Source organism: Capsaspora owczarzaki (assembly GCF_000151315.2).
Source record: "Capsaspora owczarzaki ATCC 30864 unplaced genomic scaffold supercont2.9, whole genome shotgun sequence".
Lineage (NCBI taxonomy): Eukaryota > Filasterea > Ministeriida > Capsasporidae > Capsaspora > Capsaspora owczarzaki.
The window spans coordinates 32,735-44,766 of NW_011887300.1; the positions used below are offsets into that span (position 1 = coordinate 32,735).

The 12,032-nt window shown below is 54.1% G+C and overlaps 4 protein-coding genes and 2 non-coding genes across 7 annotated transcripts; 4 read left to right on the top strand and 2 right to left on the bottom strand.

The window, feature by feature from the left end:
- Positions 1-1,237: 1,237 nt before the first annotated feature.
- On the bottom strand, positions 1,238-2,462 carry CAOG_05395 (hypothetical protein). The gene has a single exon (XM_004346018.2). The coding sequence runs from the start codon at positions 2,123-2,125 to the stop codon at positions 1,325-1,327; it is 801 nt and encodes a 266-aa protein (XP_004346068.1). The 5' UTR covers positions 2,126-2,462; the 3' UTR covers positions 1,238-1,324.
- A 291-nt stretch (positions 2,463-2,753) lies between these two features.
- CAOG_05396 (acetylcholinesterase) lies at positions 2,754-6,126 on the top strand. Its single transcript, XM_004346019.2, has 8 exons — positions 2,754-2,978; positions 3,679-3,773; positions 3,889-4,017; positions 4,144-4,166; positions 4,272-4,344; positions 4,455-4,891; positions 5,019-5,123; positions 5,235-6,126. Exons 1-8 carry the CDS (start codon positions 2,804-2,806, stop codon positions 5,968-5,970), a joined length of 1,773 nt encoding a protein of 590 aa, XP_004346069.2. The 5' UTR covers positions 2,754-2,803; the 3' UTR covers positions 5,971-6,126.
- Positions 6,127-7,392: 1,266 nt separating this feature from the next.
- On the bottom strand, positions 7,393-7,466 carry CAOG_09646. The gene has a single exon. It is a non-coding gene; the product is annotated as a tRNA-Ile (tRNA).
- A 99-nt stretch (positions 7,467-7,565) lies between these two features.
- Positions 7,566-7,639, top strand: CAOG_09651. Its single transcript has one exon. It is a non-coding gene; the product is annotated as a tRNA-Ile (tRNA).
- Positions 7,640-7,850: 211 nt separating this feature from the next.
- Positions 7,851-9,813, top strand: CAOG_05397. Of its 2 annotated transcripts, XM_011272232.1 has the most exons (2): positions 7,851-8,463; positions 8,572-9,813. In XM_011272232.1, exons 1-2 carry the CDS (start codon positions 7,915-7,917, stop codon positions 9,622-9,624), a joined length of 1,602 nt encoding a protein of 533 aa, XP_011270534.1. In that variant the 5' UTR covers positions 7,851-7,914; the 3' UTR covers positions 9,625-9,813. The 2 variants fall into 2 exon arrangements, with proteins under 2 accessions (XP_011270534.1, XP_004346070.1); XM_004346020.2 differs by having other exon boundaries at positions 7,851-9,813.
- A 1,559-nt stretch (positions 9,814-11,372) lies between these two features.
- Positions 11,373-11,864, top strand: CAOG_08884 (hypothetical protein; the record flags this gene model as incomplete). The annotated part of the gene is made up of 1 exon (XM_011272244.1): positions 11,373-11,864. One exon carries the CDS (start codon positions 11,373-11,375, stop codon positions 11,862-11,864), a length of 492 nt encoding a protein of 163 aa, XP_011270546.1.
- Positions 11,865-12,032: the final 168 nt, after the last annotated feature.

The following is a 12,032-nucleotide window of genomic DNA, read 5'->3' on the forward strand; positions in this document are numbered from 1 at the left end:
ATGAGGGGGTTGGTGCTGTGCGGGTTAATGAACTGGTTCGATGATTCTTGATGTTTGGTTTCTGAGAAGGTGATGAGCAAAAGGAGATTTTGGTTGCCGTCGTCAACCACAAGCCGGTCTCTCGCTCCTCCAACCAGCAAGACATGTCGATAGCAGCAGCAGCGAAGCGGAGAGTGAAGGTGAAAGTGGCCAAAGAGGGGAAACCAGATGAATCCACATAATCATTGCGCTCACGCAAGCAACAACAAAAACAACAGCATTGTCTGTTTGTTTGATGGCGAATTTGATGCACAAACCTCGTTAAACTCTCGATCTTACTCTCATTCACTAAAACCACAAAAGAATATTCGAGATCATTGGATCAAATAAAAATCAAACACAGCCGGCCGCATGCACAGCAACCGGGCGGCACCTGCGCCACTCCCCACGCCCTGGCCAGCAACGCCAGTCCGCTGGACGCATCGGTGCATGCGGCGATGGGGAGTGTCGCAGCACTCAGGCGGCAGAGCGAGGAGCGCAACCATCTAAGTTTTTTGTTGTTGTTTTTAAGCATGCTGTCTCCCATCATCGCCTTCACAACGCTCGGGGTCGCTGTTCCTTTCCGCTCGGTCACTGCCTCTGCTTGATTCGAATGGGTTGTTGCAGCAGGGTGCATCCACAAGCGTGAGCGGGGACAGCGAGGACAGCGTAGGAGAGCAACGCAGCTCGGACCTGAGCCAGGCTGAGCAGACCAAAAAACAAAGCCCGTTTTCGTTCAATTCCTCAATGTGGCAGAGCTCACGTCAAGAGAAGCGAGACAATCGAAAGAGAACAGTGGAGTTGCTCCTTCGGTTGAGTTTGATGATGCGTTTTGGCTTACGGTTGCTGTTGGAAGGGGGTTGGAGAGAAACAACAACCAAAAAAAAAAAAAAAAAAAAAAAAAAAAAAAAAAAAAAAAAACAAGTGATCGTCAATCAAATCAGCTTACTTCATTCGCAATGAGATTTTTGGCGTTGTCTGGTCTGGGTTCGACTCTGTGGGCCGGCATCATGGCTGATATTGTGCGTTTTACTCTTAAGAGGCACAAGGTTTGCAAGTCTGACTCATTTTAAACCTTTTCTTTTTCTTCTTTTCTTTTTGCTTTTTTTTTTTTTGTTCCTTCCAGCATCCACCTGCTGCTCTGCAGATGCTTGAAGACACTCAGATGAATGCGAGTACAACCAGACCACTCAAAGACTTGAACTCTTCCAATGAAAAAGCCTTAACAATGTCTGTATTCACGGATGAATTCGGAACAACCTGACAACAATCGTAGAGCCAACAGTCAACAACCACAACAACCAAATCATGCAGACAATGCAAGATTGGCACGGGCAGGCTGCGAGGCAAGCTGAGCGCGCAGCAAGGCATTCTCTTGCTCCAAAAGCCGGACCCGTTCGTGGAGCGCCTGCATCTCGGTGTCGCGTCTTCGCCGCAGGGTGTTGGCGGCCTGGCAATTCTTGACGCGCCGACGCATGCCCTTGACCTGGGCAAGCACGTCCGCGGACAAGCGCAGCTGCTTGTACAGCTGGTTGCGCTCGCGAGTGCCCATGTTCTCCAAGTCGCCGGGCGTCAGCTTGTCGAGCTGGGCTGCCGCTGCGCGATCGCTGACATGCGACCGCAGCAGCGCCAAAACCGAGACGGACGACGACATGCCATGGCGCAGGTTGAGGCCAGAGGTTGCCACGACGGGCACCTTTGATCCTGCTGGCAGCGACTGCTTCAGCGACTGTTTGGCAGAAGTGCGGAGCTTTGCAGCGGCACCATTGTCGAGCGGCTTGACGCTTGTCATGGCACCAGTCGCTTGGGGGAGGGGCACCTTGGCTGCATCTTCTTGAGCGCCAAAGTCAAAGAGCTCGCTCGCTGTGATGACTGAGGCCAGCTGGTCAAAGTCCTCGGGACTAAAGCAGGCGTCCCACGGCGTTGCCAGCGGCGAAGCGTCGTCGTCGTCGTCGTTGTCCAGCAGCTCTTCCTCGTCGTCCTCCTCAACGTTGAGGTTGAGGTGGAGGGCGGCGGCGGCAGCAGGCTCGGGCAGCAGGAAAAAGTCGAGCGGCGCAGTCTCCAAGTCGAACAAGCTGAGTGCGTTGTCGTCGTCGCTGGATGACATGGTTGGTGGTTTTGTGTATAGAGTATGAACGGGATAGAAGTGGTTTGGAGATGGGACCTTTGGCTTGGTGTGAGCAAAAGGGGGACTACCAAAATTGGAGTGCAATGATGTCACTGTCTGACGTCGGTGTTTCAGGGCTACAAAGATGCGGGGTTTTGAACGGCTGGAACGCTGTGCAAAGCGAGGTGCCGTCGTGACTAGGATTAGAGAGAGAGAGAGAAGGGGAGGGTTAGGTCTCGAGGAGGGGCAGAGCGCGCGGATAAACGGCTGGGCGGTCACAGGGAGAAATGAAGCAATTGGTTGGATTGAGTGATCGAGCGGTTGGGCAGGAAGACTGAGCCCCCAAACTAGGCGATCTCGGCAGCCAATTTATACACACGATGGGCGAGTGCTGGACGAGACGAGTGCTGAATGTTGTCTAATACCACCAGTTGTAGTGGGGGGAGATTGAGCCTGCGTTTTGGCTGATTGTCTAATTTTGCCATTGTCTCGATGTCGCAAAAACCCAGGCCTAGAGCTCGGATGGATCAAGATGATGCCACTTATTTGAGACTATGCGTTTTTTGGAGAGTGCACGTTGCACATCCACATTGGATGCACAAGTGCATTGCAATGCAACGCTCAGTCGTTTTGTTCTCGTTCACTTTTTGGCGCATCCGATCTCTCGTTTGATTGAACATGATGATGGCCTCCATGCGCTCGACTGCCGCCACCCGCCTCATGCTGGTGTCGACGGTGATGCTGCTCGCGGCGGCTGGCCTGGCGTCTGCTGCCGACCCGACGCTGGTGCTGCAGACCAACAATGGCCCGGTCAAGGGCAACGTCCACGCGAACGGCGTTGTGACCTTCCACGGTGCGCCCCCCCCCCCGATTCTCCTCCTCTCGCTTGTGCTTTTTGTCGTTGTTTTCATGGTGTATGCGCGCAACGAGTTGCGTTGAGCTTGAACGTGGCTTTGACTTGGCTGGCGTGGCTTTGAGCTGGGTTGGTGGAAGGGCAGATGACCTTGTTGGTCCAATTTGTCGTTTGCACTTCCGCTCCAATCCCCGACCGCGCTTCGTTGTTCACGTCGCTTGTTGTTGTTGTTTTGTTGTCCCATCGCGTCGCATTCGCCGTGCGCTCTTCCTGCTGCTGCTGCTTCGTCCTTCTCCTCTCCATCCCAACCCTTCACAAACCCGCTTGAAGATGATGGCTTGCGCATTTGTTACGAGTTATTTTTTGGCTTTTTTTTTTTTTTTTTTTTTTTACTTTTCTCATTAAGTTGCTTCTTTTTTTTTTTCTTTCTACTTCATCTTTCGCTGCTGCTTCCGTTCGCCTCTTTTGCTTCCGCGCACGTGAACGAACAATTGAGACTCGCTCTTCGTCCGATGATTGACTGGAATGGAGGGGTTAGGGGCTGCGTTGAACAACCGCTGTGGTTTGAGCATTTCTTCCAAATGGAGATGAATCTCCGCGCTTCTTCCCCATCGCTTCCTCTTGCAGATCCGAATGCTCACTCGTGAAGATGATTGTCATGCTATTCGGGGGGGGCCCTTTGTGCTTTGAACCAACACAGACATCCCGTTCGCAGAGCCCCCAGTTGGCGAACTCCGCTTTGCCTCGCCGCTCGCGCTCCAGCACACCTGGACCGATCCGATCGACTGCACCTCGGTATGTATGACATGCAGCTCACCAAGTGCTCATCTACTGCGCAAAATCCGAATACTTTGTACTGCTTTTTTTTTGACGGCTCACCTTTGTTGCCCAAACCGACCAAAACGCTTAGAACACGTCCTTGAAGATGTGCCCTCAGGCCCGCCTCGACTACTTCCAGATTGTCGGAACTGAAGATTGCTTGTATCTCGACATTTACATGCCTCCGAACGCGCTCAACTCGAGCACTCCTCTGCCTGTGGTACGCTTGAGCACTTTGCTGTTTTGCGTGTCGCTCGCCTCCAACCTCTCACATTGGTCCTCGCGGCTTTGATAACCCTGGACAATCCACATTCATCCGCCACCTTGAATTTTTTTTTTTTTACAGATGTTCTGGATTTACGGTGGCGGGTACGGCGACTGATGGAGTGCTGTTTGCTCGCGGATTCGGCTTGGCCGTTGATTCAACGCTTACTTTACACTTTGTGGGCCTTTTCATGTTTGTCTCTGCGATAGTTACATGTTTGGCGACAAGTTTGAGCTTGGACTGTACAATGGCATCAACCTTGCCCTCAACAACAATGCCATTGTAAGTTTAGCTGCTTATGCTTCTTTGCTTTCGTACTGTTTGCCCCGTTCGACTGGTCACTGAAATCCTCTTCCTTCGCACCATCAATTTCTCCCCTCGCGCGCTTCAAGATTGTCGCTGCCAACTACCGTGTCAACGTCTTTGGCTTCCTCGCCAGCAGCATTTTGAAGGAAACGGATGCCCTCAACTCGACCGGCAACTTTGGCTTGCTCGACCAGCGCCAGGCCTTGCAGTGGACGCGCGACAACATTCTTCACTTTAACGGCAACAAGAACCAGATCACCATTTTCGGCGAGAGCGCGGGTGCCTTCTCGGTGTGCTTCCACCTCACCTCGCCCGCTTCTCGCGGCATGTTTGCCTCTGCCATCATGGAGTCTGGCACGTGCTCGTCGACCTTCTTCTTCCAAACCCTCGACAATGCGCTTGACTTTGGTGCCCTCTACGCCTCCACCTTTGGCTGCAACGCCACCACCCAAAGTGCTGCCGATTTCCTCAAGTGCCTGCGCACGACCAAAGCGGAGGATCTCATGGCTGGAGTGCTGTCGTGGTGCGTTTCGTGCTCATGAGATTGGTTTCGTGGCTTTTTTTTTTTTTTTTTTTTTTTTTTTTTTTTTTTTTTTTTTGTCATTCTGGAGCACTTTGCTAAGGTTGTTTTTGTTCTTGCGCGTTGACAGGTTTGGACCCGACTGGCCAAATCACAAGAACTGGCCTCCGACGACCACCTCCGACGTGCCAACTGAAGGCTTTTCTGCTACGCCGTTGCCAGCGTTTGCCCCAGTGTAAGTTGTCGAATTTTGCTCTGTGCGGTCTGCACAATGCTTTTTTTTTTTTTTTTTTTTTTTGGGTCGCCAAAATTCTCACTTCCCTCTCCTATTTCTCTCTGTCTCTAGGATGCCGTGGGGCCCTGTCATGGACGGATCGTTCCACGCTCTCTCCGATCTGCCGCTCAACCTCATCACGCGTGGCGATTTTGCCAAGGTGCCCCTGATTACCGGCACGAACGCGAACGAGGGCGTGGTCTTTGTGCCGCTTGGCCCGCTTGTTGACCGTGGCGTCACCTATCCTCTGACCGACGCAGGGTTTGACAGCCTGATGCATCATCTTTTCAACGACACGACGGCAGCGCTGGTCGAGACGCACTACCCGCGCAAGGACTACCTCACGAACGACGGTCGCGCCACCCGCGCGCTGACCGACTTTTTCTTCACCTGCGACGCACGCCGTACTGCCCGCGCCTTCAACGACCACAACGTCACTGTTCACTTGTACCAGTACATTTACAAGGACAACTTTATCGACGGAAAGCTGCTTGGCGACTACCACGCCTCCGAGCTCTACTTTGTCTGGGACAACCAAGTCCCCGCCGTCGTGCATGACTTTAACGAGAAGGACAGGCTCATGGCTGCCACCTTTGGCACGTACTGGACCAACATGCCCAAGGTCGGCTCGCCGAACGCGTCGTGGAACAATGCCACTTTGAACCCCACCTGGCCTGCTTACACTCGCTCGAATGACTTGCACATGGCCCTGAACGTCCCGCCGGCCACCGGCACCAACCTGCTTCAGCAAAAGTGCGACTTTTGGGATTCTGTTCAAGGCGGCACTGTTGTTTCCTCCATGCCGTAAAACGCCCGACCGCTTGTTGTCGCTTGTGTTTTGTGTGAGTGTGTGTTGTTTTCTTCTACCAGCACCAACCCGTCTTTGAAGTCTGGGAGGTCTGTGTTGTTTATGGGATTGTTTTATATGGTTATTTTTGTCATTATGATTGTTATTACTTGTTCACTGAGTGTTTCGTGGTGTTTGGGTGAGTACGAGGTGGAGGCGAGGGGGGGGTCAGTTGAGTGACTGGCTCGAGTACAGTTGAAGGAGACCTCGACGATCGTTCACGCCGAGATCTGGCTCGATGTTTTTTGGTAGGATTCTGGTCCGTTGTGTTTTCCAATCCCTGGGACGTCTATTTTCCATCTATTCCGCCATTGCATGTTCGTATACCATAGATATACATAATCCCTGGCAAAATTAGGGCATGCAACCCGGACAGTTCGGGCGGGGGCGATCGTGTTGTCGAATGCTCTGATACTCGCAAGTTGCGCATGCCACAGCACTGTCCTGGTGTCTTCCTCGACTCCCGCTCCGCTTTCATTTTTATTCTCATAACTTGTTTGTATTTCTGTGAGGAAGGCGAATGGAATTGACAAGTTTGAAATCCTTCATTGCCGCACTTGTGGGGCAGAAAACCATTTGTTGAGAGAGGACATCACGATCAACTTCACCGTGCATTTCCACCAAAACACGGACGACGAGCACAAGCACACACACACTCACAGAAGAAGCATTTTCAAGGAAAGGGGTATTGTGCCTTGACGGTGGTCGTTGCCTAGCCGACTCCGAGAGTGTTGCTCAAATTGACACGTGCGTTGGGGGCGACCCCAAGCACGCTAGGGCCCGCTCTCTCTACATTTCTGACTTGAAACTATATTTCGCATCTATCAGTAGTGAATTTATTGGCGGGGGAACAGCGGTACAATGAAACTCACGCTGACAATCAGCGTCGCTCGAGTCGCCAAGTTTATCGACCATGTCCGTTCTTCGAGCCGGCGTGAGACTCACCAAAGCTCACAAAAACTGCGCCAATAACCGAAAGTTTCTTCCTACGCTGAACAAGGTACCCAGCCTCGTGTAGAACGGAGCTGGCTAGCTCGACCAGTCTCAAATGGCCTGCCAACTCGTGACCAAACGAGCCTGTCCCATCCTTGGTTTGCCCATGAGTGTACACAGCATTGTAGTGTGGAAGAGGCAAGGCGGCAGGTCTGGGAGACTGACAGACTCTCAGATCGCCATCGTGCAACATCGGAAGTTCCCGGACAATCGCGTCCCCTGCAACGCCATCGCAACCGACTGCTTCCGCTTTTTAAGTCTTCCAATCCAGGAGTATCAACAAGTACATGGGCAAAAGGAGAGTGACAGTGAAACGAAACGCCTCGTAGAACGAAGCAAAAGAGAGAGAGAAAAAAAAACCAAAAGAAACAAAAAAAAAAGAAGGCGGTATGCTCGATGCAGGGATCGAACCTGCGACCGTGGCGTTATTAGCACCACGCGCTAACCAACTGTGCCAATCGAGCTGAAAGGTGCAGGGGCAATTGAAAACTTGAGACAAACATTCTCAGAAACGGACAGGCCAGATGATTGTTTCGTATTCGCATCTGCCCAACCAGCATCCAGCTCGATTGGCACAGTTGGTTAGCGCGTGGTGCTAATAACGCCACGGTCGCAGGTTCGATCCCTGCATCGAGCATACCGCCTTCGTTTTTTTGTTGTTTCTGTTTTTTTTTTTTTTGTTTCCAACACCATGTTGCCACCACCACCACCTCCTCCTCTGGCATTCTCGCTTGTTCCTCATGATTTACGATCTGCAGTCAATCACATTCACAATTCGCTCGCTCGCTCGCTCTCCTCCTTTTTAGTGCTTTGTTGTTTTTCCACCTTTTTTTTTTTTTTTTTTTTTTTTTTTTTTTTTTTGCGTTTCCTGCTCTCTCAATTCCAGTTGATTTTCAAACCCTACCACACAAAATGACGGAACTCTTTCTTGCCATTTCCCTCGTCGGACTGACCATCTCGGTCGTCATGCTCGTGCAGGAGCGCAGCAAGCACGCCAAGGCGCTGAGCCAGGCGCGCGATGAGATGGCCAAGGCGACGGCCGAGGCCCTTGCGCAGGAGCGCGCCAAGCTCGCGACCACGGGCGCCGAGACTGCCGAGGCGAGCAGCAAGGCGCTGGACGAGCGCTGGCAGGCCAAGCTGAAGGCTGCGGCGGCCGAGCACGAGAAGGCGCTCGCGACGGCCAAAAGCCAAGCAACAGCTGAGATCAAGCGCGCTGACGAGGCGCAGGCTGCCCTCGCTGCTGCCCAGACCAAGCACAAGCACGAGCAGAGTCAGGCAAGCCAGGCCAAGGCCACGTCGGATGCCCACGGCAAGCGCGCCGATGAAGCGCAGGCTGCGCTGACCGCTGCGCAAGCCAAGCACAAGACCGAGCTCGAGTCGGCCCGCCAGCAAATCAAGACCGAGTCTGATGGCCACGCTAAACGTGCTGATGAAGCGCAGGCTGCTCTGGCTGCCGCACAGGCCAAGCACAAGACCGAGCTCGAGTCGGCCCGCCAGCAGATCAAGACCGAGTCTGACGGCCACGCCAAGCGCGCCGATGAAGCACAGGCTGCTCTGGCTGCCGCACAGGCCAAGCACAAGTCTGAAGCGGACGCGCATGCCAAGCGCGCGGACGAGGCCCAAGCCAGCCTCGCCGCTGCCCTCACCAAGCACGCCGCCGATCTCGAGCAGGCTCGCAAGTCTGCCGCCGCGGATGCCAATCCCCAGGCAGCCATCGACCTCGCACTGCGTCAGGCTGCTGACCAACACGCGGCCAGCTTGCAGCAACAGCAAGCCACCCTCGAGAAGAAGCGCGTCGACGAGCTGGCCGCTGCCCAAGCCTCGTTCGATGCCAAACTTGCCGCTGCTGCGCAAAAACACCACGCAGAGTCGAAGGCCGCACAGGCTCAGTCTGCCGAGTCGCAAGCTGCTCAGTCCAAAGCTGCCGCCGATGCCGCCGCTCTGGCGCTCCGTGTCAAGACACTCGAGGCGGAGCTCGCTCCCTCTCAAGCTCGGTTGGCGCAACTCGAGGCGCTCCTGAGTGCTCAGCAGAAACAGGCTGGCCTTGATTCGCGCATTGCCGCCCTCGAAGGAAGCATGACTTCGTCGTTGACTGTGCTGAGTGCGATTGAAGCGCAAGTCAAGCAACTTGCCAGCGCTGCATCCATGGCAACTGCTTCTCACTCGGCGTCTTCTGGCGCTAGCAAGTCGAGCACGACTGCGTCGTCTTCTGCTTCTGCTTCTGCTTCTGTTTCTTCTGCTTCGTCGTCGTCGTCGTCGTCGGCGTCATCGGCAGCTGCGGCGACTAAAGCTCCTGTGAAGACTGCTGCGCCTGCGCCGAAAGCTGCCAACAACGCTTCCCAGGCCTCTCCAGCAGACTCTGGCGCTCTGGCATCGCGAATTGCGCATCTTGAGGCGGATAACCGATCGTCCGAAGCGCTGCTCGACTCGTTGGAAGCCGCCGTGCGCTCAAAGCTGGCAGCGGCCGCCAGCGCAGCTCGTGCCGGCGAAGAGGCGCATCTCATCGACAACCTGCAATCGCAAAACCAAAAGCTCGTCCACGATCTCGGCTCCGTCCAGGAGAAGCTGGCCGATCTGCGTGAGGATTTGGTGCATCTTCGCGCCCATATGGTTCATGCCTAAGCCTCCTGCTTGTGCTTCCGTTTTTGATCTTGTTGTTTTCGTTCGTGATTGACGTTTGCCCCGTTGATGCTCGAGTTTCAGCGCATCTGTACCTCGACAACAAGTTTTTTTCCCTCTCTCCCTTTGTTCTTTCCGATGATCATGTTCGTGCCATGCACCGAAAAAAAAAATGTATGCATTTTCTTGCCATCCTACCTGTCGTGGGTGCTGTGAGACAAATCTGCGCATTCTGCGCATTTTAGACCGTGTGGGAGCAGAGGGATTTTCTCACGGACACTTGATGGCTTCTGGGCTTTTTCAGTGTTTCCTACATTTTGTGTGTGTTCTTGCAGTTGTGCCGAGTTGTGTCACCTCTGGTGGTTTTCACACGCCCGATTCCCTCGCTCTCTCATTGTAGCAATTTGAGTTCGCTAGATCAAAACCCGGGCTTTTCCTTTTCCCTTGGTGTTCTTTTTTTCTTGTTCCGCATCGTTTACAGTTGGTTTGGCTTTCGCAACAGGCTTTCGCAGTGGCCAGAGTCGGTCTCCCCGAGACACACACTACTCTGTCAATGAAGCCATCGGCCAGCCTGATGATCACCGTTTGGCCTGCTTTTTCTTTTTCTTTTATTTTGATGTTGCGGGTGACCGTGGGAAAAAGGCACTTTGCATCCGTGTTTTTTTTTTTGGTCTTCTTTTTCTTTTTGGGTCTTTCGCGGTCTCGTTCGCATTTGTGTCCTCGATCACGCCGCGAACGATGGTTTGCGCGAGCGACACATGATTCAAGACTGTGACTGTCTGACCCTTCAAATTGGGAGAGCAAACGGGAGACGATGAACCGCGAGGAACCAACAAGAAGAAGAAGAAGGAAAAAAAAAAAAAAAAAACCACCAGAAAACAAAACAAACGAACACCTTTGGATGTTGATTGTTTCTGCTCGCACCTCTTTTGTCCAGCTCTCCTCGTCTCCTCGTCTCCGTCTCCTCCCCTCCCCCGCCGTTCCTTTCATCGCCCATCCATACATGCACCACTCGCACTCGCACTTTTCTCTGCGTGTCGTTTGCATTGCGTTCATGTTGTTTACTTTGGCGTGTGTCATTCCTGTTTTTTTTTTTTCTTTCCCCCATTGTATTTTTTTCCCATCACATTGCTTTTTGGGGGTTCTTTTTTTTTTTTTTTTGGTCTCAGCGTACATCTCTTCCCTTCTCTCCTCTCCCTCTGATCTGTCCGTCAGTTTGACGGCTCAACACTCCTATTCAAACCTTGCAATGATGATGCAAACCCAGCAAATGCACACACAGGCACAACAACAGCAGCAACAACAACAACAATCGGGCTGGTTGCATGGGGGCGAGCTGCAACAAATTTCCCATGCTCATCCGCTTGCGCATCCAAACACCAACCCCGTGCACCACCACGCCACCAACCCCGGCATGAGCAGCATGAACGGCAACGCAGCAATGTTCATGGCTGGCGGTGGCCCAGGCGCGTACTACCCTGCTGCCACTGCGTCGTCGGCCGGGGGCTTGTTTGTGCAACAGCCTTCGCGGATGTCACCCGGACAGCTTCAGCACCAGCAGCAGCCGATGCTCATTCCCACCGCACACCTGCCTCAGCAGCACCCGAGGCCAATGTTCCACCCTCACATGCACCATCCGCAGCAGCCTCAGCAGCCTCAGCAGCCTTCGCAGCAGCAGCAGCAGCAGCAGCAGCAACAACAGCCGATGGCGTTTGCACCGCCGTTTTCGCACCCAATGATGCTTCCCATGCATGCAATGCCGATCGGCGTCCCGCTGCCCTCGAGTGTCGCTCCGACCTCGATGCCGTCCATGGGCGCGATGCATGCCGTCCATCCCGCTCACGCAGGACCCGCCGATGCAGCAGTGTCATTCCCTGCGACTCGCGCAATCACGGCTCCCTCATCATCTGCTGCTTCTTCTTCTTCTTCTTCCACCCCATCTCCTCCGCCTCCTCCCGCGCCCGTCCTATCTCCCTCGCACTCCACCACCAGCACCAGCAGCAGCAGTGTCCCTCTCCACCACCACCAGCAACACTACCAGCAACATCAGCAACACCAGCAGCAGCAGCAGCAGAGTGGCACGCTTAATGGTGATGGTGCCGTTTTCTCAGGAAGCCAAACCGCACCAGCAACATTTTCCCAGCAGCCAACTTCCGGCTTTGGTCACCCGGGCATGTCGCACTCGCCGCCGCAGCCCGGCAGCCCCTCCGGCCAACACCGCGGGGACAAGTCGACGTCGCTGAGTGCGTCTGTGGTGTCGGAGCAGGCGCAGCGCCCGCAGGGACTCGGAGCGGCAACCGTGGGAAAGGGCGACTTTGGCCACCCGGCGAGCACCCCGCCAGTCACCGCCGCTGCCGCTGTGGGAATGTCCCCATCAGCGAGCGACCCATCAGCCACCTCAACGAGCACAA

Coding starts and splice junctions, on each gene's coding strand:
- CAOG_05397 (XM_004346020.2), top strand. CDS start 7,915: ATGACGGAACTCTTTCTTGCCATTTCCCTCGTCGGACTGACCATCTCG.
- CAOG_05395 (XM_004346018.2), bottom strand. CDS start 2,125: ATGTCATCCAGCGACGACGACAACGCACTCAGCTTGTTCGACTTGGAG.
- CAOG_05396 (XM_004346019.2), top strand. CDS start 2,804: ATGATGATGGCCTCCATGCGCTCGACTGCCGCCACCCGCCTCATGCTG. Junction 4,018..4,143: donor CGAGCACTCCTCTGCCTGTG/GTACGCTTGAGC, acceptor TTTTTTTTACAG/ATGTTCTGGATTTACGGTGG. Junction 4,167..4,271: donor TTCTGGATTTACGGTGGCGG/GTACGGCGACTG, acceptor TCTCTGCGATAG/TTACATGTTTGGCGACAAGT.